Source organism: Bidens hawaiensis, unplaced genomic scaffold (genome assembly GCF_021521415.1).
Source record: "Bidens hawaiensis isolate Kalapana, Puna unplaced genomic scaffold, B.hawaiensis_p1.1 tig00008374_1, whole genome shotgun sequence".
In the NCBI taxonomy this organism is placed as follows: Eukaryota; Viridiplantae; Streptophyta; class Magnoliopsida; order Asterales; family Asteraceae; genus Bidens; species Bidens hawaiensis.
Window position 1 is genome coordinate 657,107 of NW_027491592.1, and position 16,309 is coordinate 673,415.

Below are 16,309 nucleotides of genomic sequence, written 5' to 3' on the forward strand. Positions count from 1 at the left end.
TCATTTTGGCAAAGATGTCAGGGTGGAAGTAATGAGCAACCCGTCAGTGGGAGCGAAGTCTGTTCTTGTAATTCATACAACACCTTCATCATGGATAACTCCAATAATGGAATTCTTGAAGGAGGGAAAGGTACCAGACGATCGCGCACAGGCGAGGAAGATAAGACACAAGTCGCAGAACTACGAAATGCTCGATGGTACGTTATATCGACGCTCTTATCTTGGACCACTCATGAAATGCCTAGACGCTGAGGAAGCAAGCTATGTGATCAGAGAGATACACGAAGGAATCTGTGGAATACATGCTGGCCCGCGCATGGTGGTCGCCAAGGCAATGAACGCAGGTTACTATTGGCCAGGCATGTACTTGGACGCGTTAAAAGAGATCCAAAAATGCAAAGCGTGTCAGAGCTACGCGCCAAATACCATGCGGCCAAAGAACAACTTGATTCCGATAACCTCTGCATGGCCTTTCCACAAGTGGGCAATCGATATTGTGGGTCCCTTACCACAAGCGCCAGGGCGAGTGAAGTTTTTGGTAGTGGCAGTAGACTATTTCACAAAATGGGTTGAAGCCAAGCCACTGGCAAAAGTTACAGCCGAGGCAATGAAGCAATTTATTTGGAGCCACATCGTATGCCGTTTTGGCCTGCCCATGGAAATCGTGAGCGACAATGGCAAACAATTCACTGACAGGAAGATATCCAGTTGGTTCAAGGAATTACACATCAATCAGGTCTTCACCTCAGTATACCACCCTCAAGGGAATGGTCAAGTGGAACGCGCGAACCAAAGCTTGCTGAATGGGCTGAAGAAAAGGTTGAAGGGAGAGTCCCATGCATGGGTCGAGGAGTTACCTAATGTCCTGTGGGCGCACAGGACATTAAGCAAAACCAGCAATGGCGAGTCCCCGTTCAGCCTAACCTATGGAACGGAGGCTATGATTCCAGCAGAGATTGGATGCCCATCCTATTGAGTGCTCATGATGAGTAAGACGGATAACGAGCAAGAAAGGAGGTTGGATCTCAATTTACTTGAGGGACGCAGAGAGGCGGCTATCATCAGTGAAGCCAAATACAAGAAAAAGCTAGAAAAATACTACAATCAGCGCGTGAAAGAATGCCACTTCAAGAAGAATGATTTTGTCCTTCGGAACAATGAAGCTAGTCGCGCAATACCCCCGGGAAAGATGTCTCCCAACTGGGAGGGACCTTATCAAGTCTCGGAAGAATTGGGAAAAGGCGCATACGCTTTAAAAGATTTAAATGGAAAGAAGATCCCGCGCACATGGAACGCAGCACAACTTAGAAAATGTTTCATGTAAAAGTTGTCAAGTTTGTAATCAAGCCTTTTTAAGCCATTATGAATAATGATGCGCTCTATATGCGTTCTATTACCTTTTGCATATATGTTTCACACTTCCCTTTATTAATTTTGAGCAATATGACAACATTGTATTGACATTAAACTAAAAATAAAACGAAGTAAAACATACATGCGCGAGCTTCAAGCTCAGACGCGTTAACGAGTTTTAACTCTAAAACGTCAGGGCCTTAGCCCAATAATATGAGCCTTAGCTCAAATTACTCATAGCATCCATCCTACGTATTGCGCAGCTGGACCATAAAAATACCTAAGCACAACTAAGGCAAAGCACATGCCAAAACATAGTTGTTAAGGTCTTAGGTCGGGGCCGCGCATGGGATTATAATGGATATAAGCAAGGACAAAGCAATAAAGAATAATATATGGTTCTCCATTGCTCATCCAAACATAAAGGCAATACGGAATATTATATGGTCCTCAACTGGTTTAAAATTCAACTTTCTAAAGTCAAGTCAACTGATGAATTGGCGGCCTTCTATAACTATCTGACCGTTTCAACACATAGGCTTATATTCACAACTTTACCTTAAATTAACTCCTTTTGAATAAAACCTGTTAGAACATGATTAGACTTTAATGTATACATTAAACCTTCTAAAATTCCTACCTTTTTAACATAAAGTTCCTGCTAACAAGCTTCTTTGAGTTTAACTTATCTATAACATGTGAGTGACTTTCTGAAATCTATTAAACTAATCAACTCCTTAGTGACAATAAGACCTTGGGACTAAATCCAGATTTTATAAAAGTGTTTAAAGACAGCAAATGTAAATATTGTATTATTAAACAATGTATTATAATATCAAAGAGTTCAACGGGTCGTGCACAGTAACTCAACGACGCTGAAAAACAATAACTTTTGTCATTCAAAAGGGGGTGGAGTCGCAGGCTCGCAGCTTGTTGTCCGCTTACCTGTCAGCTCACTATTGTAATTGGATCCTATTAATGTTAATCAAGATGGTTTTTTTTTGTGTGTGTATATATATATATATATATCAAAGGGTCTTTAAGCCCTTGCTTGACAGTAAATATTTATTCAACTCTTGGGTTGTTTAATTATTATAAATTAATAAAGAAAAATGTTTTTCGATGCGCAAATCATAAATAAAATCAAAAAGTGTACCGACTCTTGGTCATACTTACGCGAGTCTCATTTTAATAAAACATTTCCAGATGGCTTGAAATGTTCTCCACCTCTTGGCCTAAATTCTGCACATGCCAGGAGCCTCTGAACTTAAACCGGATCGGCGTTTTCAGATCCTAGTTTCTGAACGAGGATCTATAGATCACTTCCTATGATCCTAGTTTGAACAAGGGTCTATAGATCGCTTCCTAGGATAACACCCTCCGAGCTGAACACATCTTCAAAAACATAAGGGCATCTCTAAAGTGGTTGGCAAAGTGCAAAGTTTACGTACCGCATTGGCCATATCCATCGCCTACGAGAGTCATGATATTGCGCACTCTTATAGGTCCCCACGAGTTTCTTTATTAAAGAAGCAATATTAAGGAGCTAGTGCTCCTCATGGTGTGTTTGTAGGGCCCCGTTTTGTATTTTAGTATTTTAGTCTGTTGTATTTGTTTAATCTATTTACAATGTATTTTGTTAGTTTGTCGGTTTGTTTGTTGTATGTTTAGGCCCGAGGTTATGTAATATTGAGCCCATTGGGTCGTTTATAATACAAAGAGGCATGACATGCTTCTCCTATAAATAGGAAAGCATGTCTATGCACTCACTAACCTTTTTGAAAATACTCAACCTTATCTCTTCACCAACTCTCTCCCTACTCCCTCTTTCTTTCTATTTTCGGGTAATAACAAACACCAACAAGATCTAAGATCTCGGTTGCTTACTAGTGATTTCCGTTAGCTAATAAGTGAGATTGATTTGTGAACTTTGTTGTTTGATCCGCTCTTAGAACCTACAGTGTTTATCCTCTTATGTGGGACAAGTTCCCCCTCTTTTTCTTTCCAATTTACGCAGCTTCCACAGCTTCAGACACACAAATTTAATCTTCAATATCACATTTATCTTAGCTCTGTTTTGACATGATTTGGTTCATTTCGAAACTCTTACACGGTAGAAAACAAATCCAGCAAGTAGAAAATGTATTAATCACAGCTACAATTAATTAGTTTTATCCAAAGTTAGTGAAACTAAATTTTTTTCACATTTTTTTTCCGACAGCAAACATCGCCATTCATAATTTATGAAAAGACATAGTTAAACATCTTCCTAGCATAAACATGTCATTGCATTCGATTGTACAATAGTGTTCTCGTGCATTCATTAACAGATGGAAGAGATTTATGTTCACGGAAGCTCTCTCAATTGAAAAAAAAAAGCAGGTTGTTTTGGTTCAGGCAAGGATCCGTCACCACTGACACCATCGTTGGTCTATCTTTCCCAAACTATCCACACCCAAAACAGGGTCGATCAGCTCGGATTATAATCACACCAACTGGATTTTAATCCAGCCTATAAAATGACACGTGTCAAAAGGATTTTTCAAAAATCCAGTCGAAGGTACAATTCAGTCGCTTTCAACTAGATTTGTTTTGACACGTGACATTCTCTGGTAGGATTAAAATCCGGTCGAGTGATGATATAATCTGGACTAATCAACTGATGCGGGTGTAGATAGTTTGAGAAAACACATTTCAAATAGACAAGATGTTAACTTCTAAAAGTGAAATGGACATTTTGAAAATTTTCCCTATAATCTAGCACATACAATATTCAATAGACACCAATTGTGTAATGAGCTCACCAAAAAAGAAAATTTAACTTAGGACCACAACCCTGTCCCACCAAGGTTACTATTCGTAGAAAAACTTGTCACATACCAAACAAACTACCATTGCTTCCACTCAAGCATTGGATCATCAATGGAGAACCACTCCATACATATATTCCGTTTTGGTACGTAACAGAGAGGCGGATGATGCCGGAAGAGGAGCGATTTGTTTAAAATGATGGCAGGAGATATGGTGTGCAGCTATTTTGTCAATTATTATAAAATGTATAAAAAGGCTTTGATTATGTTTTGTCATTTATTTTAAATATGGTTTTGCTACCGCCTTTTTAGTCGTAAAGTTTGCGATTTATTTTTCTCATATTTTCAACCGTTTTGCAACGCATTGGTTGTTAATTTTGCCATCATTATAATTTCAGTGCAAGTCATTTGAAAATTTTGCCACCTTTTTATTTTGGTCTCAATCGCCTAGTTTTCTAGTAGGGGAAATTTCATATATACCCTTACAAATATTGAACTATCATATATACCCACGCAAAACTAAAAATATCATATATGCTCTTATAAAGTTATTAATATATCATGGATATTGTCAAATAAGTAAAATAATAACGAACCTTTTTTTTTTCTTTCGTAAAAGGTGTTCTGGAGGAATTTTGGAGAGTCACATAAGAATGAAGACCTCATTCAGCTGACTTGACTTTTGATGGTGGAATATTAAACCATTTGATGACTAAAAAATTGCCATTCCTTTAATGATTTCAGATCATCAATGGAGAATCCTATATTATTATTTATTGCTATTGCTTTCGTCTTGCTAGCATCAGATTGTGTTGCACTAGATACCTTACCTGCAAACCAAGAGATCAAAGATGGCAATTCCCTTGTTTCCGTATGCGAAATGTTCGAATTGGGATTTTTTACGCCCGGGAAATCCAAGAACCAGTACGTGGGAATATGGTACAACAAGATATCGTACGGTACCGTTGTATGGGTTGCTAATAGAGAGACACCAGTTACAGATAATTCAGGAGTTTTAAAACTTACCAGATATGGAAACTTACTGATATATAGTAGCCGCAACCCGGTAGTCTGGTCATCAAATTCGACGGTATCTTCAAGGAGTAATAATAATAATAATAATCCAGTGGTGACAATGCAGCTTCTAGATACGGGGAATCTTGTTGTGTGGAATAAAATTAAAAGTGAAATAGTTTGGCAAAGTTTTGATTATCCTAGTGACACACAACTACCCGGAATGAAATTTGGTAACGATTTGGTAACCGGGTTACAAAGGTTTTTGACATCTTGGAAGAGTCCGGATGATCCTGGTATAGGCGTGTATAGGAATACACATGACACGGATGGGTACCCTCAAACTTTAGGGTGGCAAGGTGATGTTTTGTTAAGAAGGCGTGGACCATGGAACGGTCTTGGGTTTAGTGGTTTTCCTATTGAAAAGGAAAACCAGATTTACTCGAGCGAGTTTGTGATGAATGAGAGGGAGATCTATCATAGATATGCGCTTAAAGGTTCGGTTGTGCAAAGGTTAGTTTTGTCATGGGATGGGAAGACAGAGTTTTTGCAATGGATTGAGCGGATACAAGACTGGATTGTGTATGCAACCGGGAAGGTAGATAGTTGTGATCGGTATTCACTTTGTGGTGCTTATGGGATTTGTAGTATTAACAAGCATCCACCTTGTACTTGTATGCACGGGTTTGAACCACGAAATTCTGAAGTATGGGCGGCGTCTGATTGGGTGAGCGGGTGTAAGCGCAAAAAGGCGTTGAATTGTGGGCATGGGAGTGAGGGTGATGATGTTTTTGGAGAGTTGCGCGAGTGAAGGTGCCAGACACGCGACGGTCATGGTATAATGTGAGCATGACACTCGGAGAATGTGAGATCGTTTGCAAAAGGAACTGCTCTTGTACCGGTTATATGAGTTTGGATATTAGAAATGGAGGAAGTGGATGTTTGCTTTGGCTTGATGAGCTTTCGGACACTAGAGAGTATGATGTAAATCAAGATATTTATATAAGAATTGCAGCCTCTGAGTTAGAAGGTACACAAGCTATTTCTCACTTGTATATAGTAAGGGTTAATTTCCTTCTATTCTAGTTAAGATTCAGTTAAAATTTTAGTCACTTTTACATGAGCTAAATTATCATTATTTCTTGATAAAAGGTCTTGTGAACTCCCGGTCCGATCCCAACGAAAGGAAATGGATACTTATACTAGTGCTTTTACCTTCATCAGCGATGTCACTTCTCTTAGCAATGGTGCATGCGTGTAGAAAAATTAGCAAAACGCCTCACATGAAAAGACGAGGTAATGTTTACGCGTTTTCATGTTTATAGGATACGAAATCTAACAAAACCATGTAACAATATCATTTTGTAGGAAAGTGGAATGTTCATGATGAAAAAAATACAAGTTTGCTGATGGAACATCTTGATGATTTGCAATCTTTTAGCCTATATGAAGTAGCCAAGGCCACATGCAACTTCAGTGTTTCCAATAATAAGATTGGAGAAGGCGGCTTTGGTCCCGTTTACAAGGTAACTCCTTTATACTTATTTATATGTGATCTCATGAATTGTTAATACAAGCGTAATCTTTTAGGGAGCGTTGGGAGATGGAAGAGAAATAGCCGTGAAGCGGCTCTCAGAAACATCTAAACAAGGACTTGATGAGTTTAAGAATGAAGTCATATGTCATGCAAAGCTTCAGCATCGGAATCTTGTGCAACTTTTTGGATATTGCATTCATAAACACGAACTGATTTTGATATACGAATACATGACTAACAAAAGCTTGGATTGGTTTCTTTTCGGTTTGACTCACTCTCCATGATATCACATAAGTAGCATACTTTCATATACTATATAATAACACATGACATAATACTCACCTCTTTTGGCAGATGAAACCAGAAGTTTGATGCTTAATTGGCCTCAACGATTCAATATAATACATGGGATAGCTCGAGGTATTCTCTATCTACATCAAGATTCCCGTCTTCAAATTATCCACAGAGATCTCAAGGCAAGTAATATTTTGCTGGACGGTGACATGAATCCAAAAATATCAGACTTCGGCCTTGCTAGAAAGTTTGTAGGGCACGAGAAAGTTTGTAGGGCACGAGACTAGTGCTAAGACAAAGAAAGTGGTCGGAACATAGTAAGAATCCTCAAATATATATAATACATTGTTTCCTAGAAAAGACGGGTGTGCAAGGGTCGGTTTGATTTGGTTTTGGGCTCCAACCAAACCAAAAACTGAAAGTTCAGTTTTTGGGTTTTTGAAAACCATTCGGTTTCAGTTTTTCAGTGTTATCATTTGGGTTTGAAAATTTTGGGTCGAAAGAAATAGCATAAAATAATGAATTTGTGTATTAAACTTTGACCCTGAACTTTTTTGTTAATAATTAAATGATATTTTTCAACTAATCTACAAATTTTATCTTGTTTAACTTGTACATAGTGGTTACATTTCTCCAGAGTACGCGGTATACGGGCGTTTCTCAACAAAATCAGACGTATTTAGTTTTGGTGGTCTTATGTTGGAGATAATTTGTGGAAAGAGATACAAAGAGTTCTCTCATGGGGACCACAATGATAACCTTCTTGGACATGTAAGCTAAGTTGTAAGACCAAATCCCAATATCTTGACCAGAAACAAACTATTGATTATTTTGATGTGTTTGGGTTTGGTGTAGGCATGGAGACTAAATAAAGAAGGAAGGTTCATTGAACTAATGAGTGCATCTTTACATGGCTCATGTGTGGTATCTGAAGTACTAAGATCAATACATGTCGGGTTGTTATGCGTGCAGCATCATCCAGAGGATAGACCAACTATGTGGTCGGTGGTTCTGATGTTGGTTAGTGAGGGAGCACTGCCTGAACCCAAGCAGCCTGCTTTCTACACTGATGAGAGCCGTGGTAAACTTGAATCTCTTCCATCGGTTGATGAAAGCACAATAACGATTGCATATGCTCGATAGGAAGTGCACGTTGAGGGTCATTGTTCCACTCACATAATGTTGCACTTATTATTTGATCACGGATGTTTGCCCGTTAATCAGTCAAACTTAATCCGACGGCATGTCTTATCTTCACTGAGATCTCACTATGATTCTAGCCTTCAGTTTATAGTAAAATATTTGAGCAGGTTTTGTATTTAGAGTATTAACAAAGTTCAGATGGCTTGTTATGAAGCCAACTCCGTGTTCCCGAGATCATTAAACTAAATAAAGTTCAGATGGCTTGTTACTCAAACCCATTGACTCTGTACCCAGCTAAGCCAACCCGTCTGTTCAACTAGTCATACCATTGAACTACCGATACTTAAGTTTGTAAAAGACTTGAGTAACGAACTTAAAAAGGTTAACGCAAATGGCCATCCCTATTTGAGTAAAACATAGCAACCATCCATTAAAGAGATGAAATCAAATGAAAATACAGTACAAATTCATATAACTTTGTTGGATCACACAAGCATCACACAAATCCTTTTTTTAAACCTTAAACCACACTAGTTCTTGTTGAAAACATAACATCCCCGGTACGCCTCTCATTAATCTACATACCAACACCATCAGTTTGCTCGGCTTTGAATAACATCAAGCCCCATCTCACTAGGATCTGTCGCCTGCAACTCAACCTGAATACCATCAAGTTCCCTCTTGAACCTGTCCTTTGAGCTTGCATAGATCATCTTGTTCCTCACACGTGCAGTATCAGGAGACCTTCAGAAACACCAAATTACATCAATCGTCAAACAGTTTACATGACCTTTAATTAACTTTTAAGGGTCAACCATTGTTTTTGTTATTGTTACCATGCAATGAAGAAAATCCTGCTCTTTTGGACACCTTCTGGGGTCAAAAAATCATAATCGAAGACAGCATATCGGCACTCGTTCTCAGGGAGGCAAGCTGCGAACTCGTCATAAGTTTGTGCTGGTTCTCCAACTTTTTCCACCATGACTTGCTTCTGTTTCTCTTCGATCTTGTAGATGATGAAACGGTGGGTCCGTTTTGCCTTCAAGTCCATGAACTTCAGCTTGCACTCATCGTGCACAGCCATACCTGATGCTGCATTGGCCTACAAGTTTGATCAAATCAAATATCAGTGTGATTGTCATACTATAAGGAGTGCAACCAACATGTGACAAGTATAAAGTCCTATAGTTTACCAAACATATAAGCGATAGTTGACATTTTAACAAACCATTCTTAGAAGTTAACATAACTACATAAGAATCATGATAATTCACCAAACCATGATATCTAACTGACAGTAACTTAGAAGATGATAAACAGCTTTTTTAAACCGCAAGCGTAACCAATAGTGATTTGACTACATATTACCTAACCAGCATTTTGTTCCAAGCAATCTACTAACTAAAGGTTCGGCATCAGATTACTAGTAAATCAAGGGTTTATAAAAGCCCAGAAACAACATATGATTCGACTATATATACCAATAAGTACCATAAGTAAAAAATCATTAACATCCCCAAAATATAAGAGCCAAAGCTCCACAAGAATCCTGTTATTACAACTACGGGTGCAAATAAGCGAGCTACTCGAGCTCTGTTCAATAAATTAAAAAAACCCGAAATGAGCCATGCTTTTTCGAGCTCGAGCCAAGCCCAAGTCTCAAATAAAGCTCGTTTTGTTGAGCTCAAACCTTGTATGAGAAGCTCGTTTTGTTGAGCTCAAACCTTGTATGAGAAGCTCGTTTAGGCTCGTCGAGCACCAATGAGCCTTTGTACTATTAACTTTTACCTCTTTTAAACATATATATATATATATATATATATATATATTAATTTTATTTTAATTTTATATTGCACAGTCAAGCTCAAGCTTTAGAAAGAATTTTGTTATTACAACTACGGGTGCAAACAAGCGAGCTACTCGAGCTCTGATCAATTAAAAAACCCGAAATGAGCCAAGCTTTTTCGAGCTCGAGCCAAGCCCAAGACTCAAATAAAGCTCATTTAGTTTTCGAGCTCGAACCTTGTTTCTTAGGCTCGTCGAGCCCCAACGAACCTTTGTACTTTTAACTTTCACCTCTTTTGAACTAATATAGATATATAGATATATATATATATATGAATTTTATTATAATTTTATATCGCACGATCGAGCTCAAGCTTTAGAAAGAAGCTCGAAACGAGCCAAGCTCGAGCTCTCGTGGCTCTTTTACACCCATACAACAAAAAGACTCAAATCATATTCATGTAAAAAGATAAAATATCACAGAGCAAGCAGTCAACAAACATCAGATCAAGTACTTAGAATCACCAATTAACACATAAATTGCAATTTAAGCTTCAAATCTAAAAATCTCCACACAATCAAACAATTGTGAGTGTATTACACACGCATCTAACAAATTAAGCCTCCGATCCAGCTCAATAATCGAAAATGAATCATCAGAAACAAAGATCGAGAGCATCGTCATCAACATATGTCATAAAATGAGTAAGGTGGATACAGATCGTGGTAAGGTAAATATATCTCAAATCAAATAAAGTTAGAATTTAGAACAAAGCAATAATAATAATAATAATAATAATAATAACAATACGTGAGTGAAGAGAGTATTATGAGGTAACCATGGTTTCCGGCGGAGGAGAGTGGTGGATACAGTAAATCTAGGGCTCCGATTGAGCGGTGAAATGACAAGACGTGTTTTTCTGCCTTTGCTTTGGGGGTTTTCCGACCATTTTAATAGGTGCAAATTGCTGAACAGACCTTGATGTTTTGTGAGTTTATTTGTTTTAGACCTTGGATTAATATATGTGGTACGTTTGATAAGTCCATTTAGATATTTCTTTTTTAAAAGAAACAAAAACACCCGGTTAGCAAAATAAACATTCTCCAATAATTATGAGCATTATGTCTCAAATACTCGTGCATGTACTTGTACATGTACAAATTTAGCATATTCAGTACGGGTACTGGTACTCGTTTTTATTGAATTTTGGTACATTTTCAATCAAGTATAGGTATGGGTGCGTTTGGTATTTTGTACCAAATTTGGAATATATAGGGGTTTTACCGGAATTCTTCATATTTAATATATAAAATAAACTTTCCAATCATGTTATTATTTAACAAATAATAAACATTTATTCAACTTTAAATAGACTCGAACTAACAAACAAATCACTTAAAGTCAGCGACTGAATTAGGGTCTTCAATACCATCTTATCATTAAATTGGTGACCAATTTGGTACTTGTACTAAAAAACGGGTACCATACCGAAATACTTAGACCATACCGAAAATTTGGTACAAGTATTAGTACATGTTTTTATTGATTTTTGGTACAAGTACAAATACAGACACATGTATTGTCCCAAGCGCATTCCTATTCTTCAACATCTCAGCCGATACCACACCAAACACGAGAAGCAATATTACAAACCCCAAAAATATTCTCCAATGTCTCAACCGGTAACGAACAAACAGGGCACATGATAGACAGAATATTGACCCCTCTGTTTAAGTTCGATATTTCTTTTACTTTTACTTTTTTTTCTTATAAAAGAGCAATATTCTTATAAAATAGTATATTGTGAGGAAATGAGATTGCATACAAAGCAGTGTTTACCCTATTGACATAAACAATGAGACATGAAGTGCGAAACAATAAAAAAATTATAGATAAACTTAGTCATTTAAATTGGTATTGTTTATAGATGAATAGAACTTATAATAAAATTAAATCAAGTTTTGTTTAATTTTATATTTGGACTATTGGTTTTTATTGGTCCCAAGTATTTCATTTTTGCCGGCGCTGGTCCCAACTATCACTTTAACTGCCAACGGTCCCAAATTTCACACATGTGTCTGCCACCAGTCCACGACTAACCGAGTACTAACTCCGTTATGTTTTAGCTGACGTGTCCATCCTACGTGTTAAAAAACGTTGACGTGGCTGCCTGCGTCATCTATAAATGCCAGCTCACCAACCGGCTCTCAGCTTTTAATTCCCGCAACCTTCCTTCACGGTTATTCCTCCACTCACAATTTTGTTACGTGATTCCATTCCCCTATATCATATCTAATAATATCTATATACACCCACTCACTATTCATATTCATTTCATTATATTCATCCACCACAATGTCTCCCGTCACATCTTCAGATCCAACCGCTACCTCACCGGCACCGGCACCACACCTCGCTACCTCCGCCGACTCCTCACCGCCACTTCCTCCGCCTTCACCTTCGCCGTCACATCCACCAGCATCATCAGATCTACCGCCTGCTCCTACTCCGTCGGATAATAAACCACAATCTCATACTCCGGCACCGGAGGCTGCGGACGCTGCTAACGTGTCAAATATGAAGAGTGAGGAACATGACGGTTCGAAGTCCGGTGGAATGAGCGGCGGGAAGATAGCCGGAATTGCTTTCGGAGTGATTGCGGCGGCGTGTGTGGTTGGATTTGGTGGAGTGTTGTATAAGAAACGCCAGCAGAATATAAGAAGAGCCGAGTTTAGTTCGGCTGCATGCAGAGAGTTTCTCTAGAATATAAGAAGAGCCGAGCCGAGTTTATTTGGTGAGATATCGATTTGGGTTTAGGGTTTTTTGTTATTAATATACAGGAGGAGAAGGGTTTTTGTTATTAATATACACGCAGGCAGCCACGTCAACGGTTTTTAACACGTAGGATGGACACGTCAGCTAAAACATAACGGAGTTAGTACTCGGTTAGTCGTGGACTGGTGGCAGACACATGTGTGAAAGTTGGGACCGTTGGCAGTTAAAGTGATAGTTGGGACTAGCGCCGGCAAAAAAGACATACTTGGGACCAATAAAAACCAATAGGCCTTTATATTTTAATATATGTGTAAAAGGTTTTGGTAAAGAAAAATATTTTTATTAAAGTTCAAAATAAGATAAGAAACCAATTTAAGAAGAGAACGCATGTGTTGTTTACTTTTAACTTAACAAGTTTTTGTCCATGTCGGCATTCTAATTGCTAGCTATATGCGCTTTAGCATCTAGTAAAGAAGCATTTTCGGTCATATTTGTCACTAAATTTCTCAACTGCATTTCCTAGCATATTCATCTTTTTTTTTAAGTTATTTTCTACTAATTTTGGTTTTATAAAAATGCAAGAAAATTTATGCTTTTCCTACACAAATTTGATTATAAAAAAAATAAAAATGAAATTTAAATTGTACATATACGTGTTTCTTAATGATAAGGTGAATAAAAGTTTATAGTTACCATAAAAGTGTGCTATTCAACAACAAAAACAAAGGGACTGATTTTTGAGTTTTAAAAGTCTAGGTCCAAATTTGACTAAAGTTGAGGTTAGATGTGCTTTCTGAATATTCGTTAAACTGGAAGGGTTTTTTTGTAAATTGTCATTTTGCTTTTCCTCTTCGCCACCTACAGTACTCATTCCTGCGTTGGATGCCCGCAAGCTAATAAAAGTAAATCACAGCCAATGGTAACGTGCCACGTGTCTTCTATCTTGTTTGATTTATTGCCAAGAGACTGGAATAAGGCTATGATAAGAATGTACAAACGCTTAAAGGCAATGGTACAACTAAGTGAAGCTTCTCCGTCGCCCCAACCTAGAGATGGCAATTTAGGACGCTTTTGGATCGGTTTAGCTAATCGCTGACTTATTCCGGATTATAAAAGCACGTTTTATACATGACCCAAAACTCATCGGATATCATTGAGTAATTACTCATCAGGTATTAAGCATACATGCGGGTTTTGGGTATACACGTTGGTCTATTAAAATTTAAAAGAGGTAATCTCATATATACCCTTACAAATATTGAAACTATCATATATACACATGCAAAACTAAAAATATCATATATACCATTGTAAAATTATTAATGTATCATATATATACCCAGTTAATTAAAAAACTTTAAAAAATTGGCCATATTACTCTAGTTTGATTAGATGCGATAAAAGGTTTATAATGTAGACCATTCAATATGATAAACCTTCGGATTTTTTGCAATTTTGAAGAAGTGATGAGAGACGATTTAGTTGTCGTTAAATGTGAGAAAAGTCGATTAAAATTAAAATAATAACATAAGGTATAAACACATTATGTAATTGGAAGGGGTAGAATGGTCTATTCGTAAAAAAATGAGCATACATGAAAGTTAAAATTTTTGACAAATAATGATAAAATGGTTATTTAATAAATTATTATTAATAAATAGGGGTATATGTGATATTTTAACTGTTTTATAAGGGCAAATGTAATATTATAGTTACTTTCTAAGGCTATATATAATATCTCAAATTTTGTTTGAGTGTATATGATATTTATGTTGTTTATAAGAGTATATTATGAAATTAATTTCTATTACAAATACAAATAAGTGAAAGTGTGTGGGGGGAGGGGGATGTCAATAATTAATCAATTAACTAAATTTCATAAATATCTTTTAATTAATTAATAAATTGTTTTTTTTAGTTTTGTAACAATCAACTAACTTGATAATTATTGTTGAAAACTAGACGGGATGAATACATTTCTTAAGTTTTAGATTGATTAAAGGTGTGCTAATTGACTTTGCTAATTAAACTATTTTTACAACTTATTGATCATGTATGCATCAAGTAAGAGTTTAAAGAGATAGATGTGACACAGCCAATTAGGTTTAAGTGAATGTTAATTAATCTACTATCGTCCTCTCCCTAATCCTTCAATCGAGAATTTATTTCACAAGTCGTTTCCCTAAATGGTATGGATCACCAGTACACGTCTCCCTAAGCAAATGCAATAATCACATTTTTCAATATACTGTATCAAGATATTGTATATTCACAAGTCATTAAATATCCATTATGTTAAGACAACGAAGCCTCACAACATTGTGTCAAGAAGGTGTTACCAACCCAAATCCACAATACAACACTAGAATAAGACAATGTGTCCTCTCAAATCATCAACAAAATATTGAACAAGTTACATAACAAATCACTAGAAGAAACTATAGTGATGTTCCCTCGATATTACAATGTACGAAATAAATTAAAAAACTTATTATATTAAGTAAACGACACAAATTCGAATTTGATCAGTATCGATTAACAATATCAGCGCTAATTCGAGAAATAAATTATTAAGTGCCGGGAAAAAAATTTAAAATAAACAACATATCTTAATTAAAAAGTAAATAACATATTTAAAAATAATGTGATTATCACATCACGTCACGTCGCATGAACCAATCAGATTTATGTGCTTTAAAGTTCAATATCATATTTTTTAACCTTATATATATATATTTTTATGTTATAAACTTATAATTGTTACTTAGTTTTGTTGTTAATGTTTCACGAATTTTTTATCAAGATGCAACAATCTCACTAATAACAAACTTTAGGATTTAAATGTACTAGCTTTGTATAGGTTTTTATGCTACAGAATTCTTTATATTAGACAAACTTAGAATCAGAAAAGCATCGGGGTCCATAGCTCAGTGGTAGAGCATTTGACTGCAGATCAAGAGGTCACCGGTTCGAACCCGGTTGGGCCCTTTTGTTTTGATGTTTTTTTAACAATTTTGTCGCCACCATGGCTTAATCACCTGAATCATTGAACAAACTAGTACTTTACCCGTCCGGTGGACGGGAGTATCAGTACGAGAATGTGATAACATTAATTCAGTAAGGTGACGAAGTGTTCTCGAAAGGTGTCCAGTGCCGCCCGACCCAACGGAAACCGGGAACACCGGGTATAAATGCCGAAGACAACGCTCCTCAAACGGTCATATGACTGTTTCAACAATCAAATTTAAAACAAAAAAGTATCTAAATTTTATCCTATAGATTGCAACCCTTCGTCAACCATTTTCTACACAAAATTTCACTCTTTAATCTAGATTCCTTCTCTCAAAACTCACTTAAAATTATTAAATCAAGCAAATAAGCGAAAGAGTTGAAATTGGTCAAAATTCAATTGTTAAAGCTAATGCTATACGATGACGGGAATATTAATGCGGGAGTGTGACCAGGTTGCCTCAATATTGAAATCGATTATTGATTTAACTTCTAATTAAGCAACTGCTAAAGTTACCATTATTCAAGAAAAATACGAACACAGCCATTAGACTTGACTTCTTAAGTGAACTCAACTTTCACAAGCAA

General features: G+C 36.7%; 1 protein-coding gene, 1 non-coding gene and 1 pseudogene across 3 annotated transcripts; 2 read left to right on the forward strand and 1 right to left on the reverse strand.

Annotated features, from left to right (window-relative positions):
* Window positions 1-4,914: 4,914 nt before the first annotated feature.
* On the forward strand, window positions 4,915-8,301 carry LOC143637618 (G-type lectin S-receptor-like serine/threonine-protein kinase At4g27290; annotated as a pseudogene). The gene is made up of 7 exons (XR_013154465.1): window positions 4,915-6,207; window positions 6,330-6,473; window positions 6,546-6,703; window positions 6,768-6,978; window positions 7,069-7,325; window positions 7,629-7,779; window positions 7,864-8,301. The product of XR_013154465.1 is annotated as a G-type lectin S-receptor-like serine/threonine-protein kinase At4g27290 (transcript).
* Window positions 8,302-8,555: 254 nt separating this feature from the next.
* Window positions 8,556-10,915, reverse strand: LOC143637620 (actin-depolymerizing factor 1-like). Its single transcript, XM_077104962.1, has 3 exons — window positions 10,776-10,915; window positions 8,988-9,253; window positions 8,556-8,895 (listed from the first exon to the last, which is right to left on the reverse strand). The coding sequence occupies exons 1-3, from the start codon at window positions 10,776-10,778 to the stop codon at window positions 8,745-8,747; spliced, it is 420 nt and encodes a 139-aa protein (XP_076961077.1). The 5' UTR covers window positions 10,779-10,915; the 3' UTR covers window positions 8,556-8,744.
* Window positions 10,916-15,628: 4,713 nt separating this feature from the next.
* On the forward strand, window positions 15,629-15,700 carry TRNAC-GCA (transfer RNA cysteine (anticodon GCA)). The gene has a single exon. It is a non-coding gene; the product is annotated as a tRNA-Cys (tRNA).
* Window positions 15,701-16,309: the final 609 nt, after the last annotated feature.

What these genes read in the sequence shown, in the direction of transcription:
- LOC143637620 (XM_077104962.1), bottom strand. An exon ending in AGGATTTTCTTCATTGCATG is followed by an intron (nt 8,896 to 8,987) that starts GTAACAATAACA and finishes GTGTTTCTGAAG; the next exon opens with GTCTCCTGATACTGCACGTG.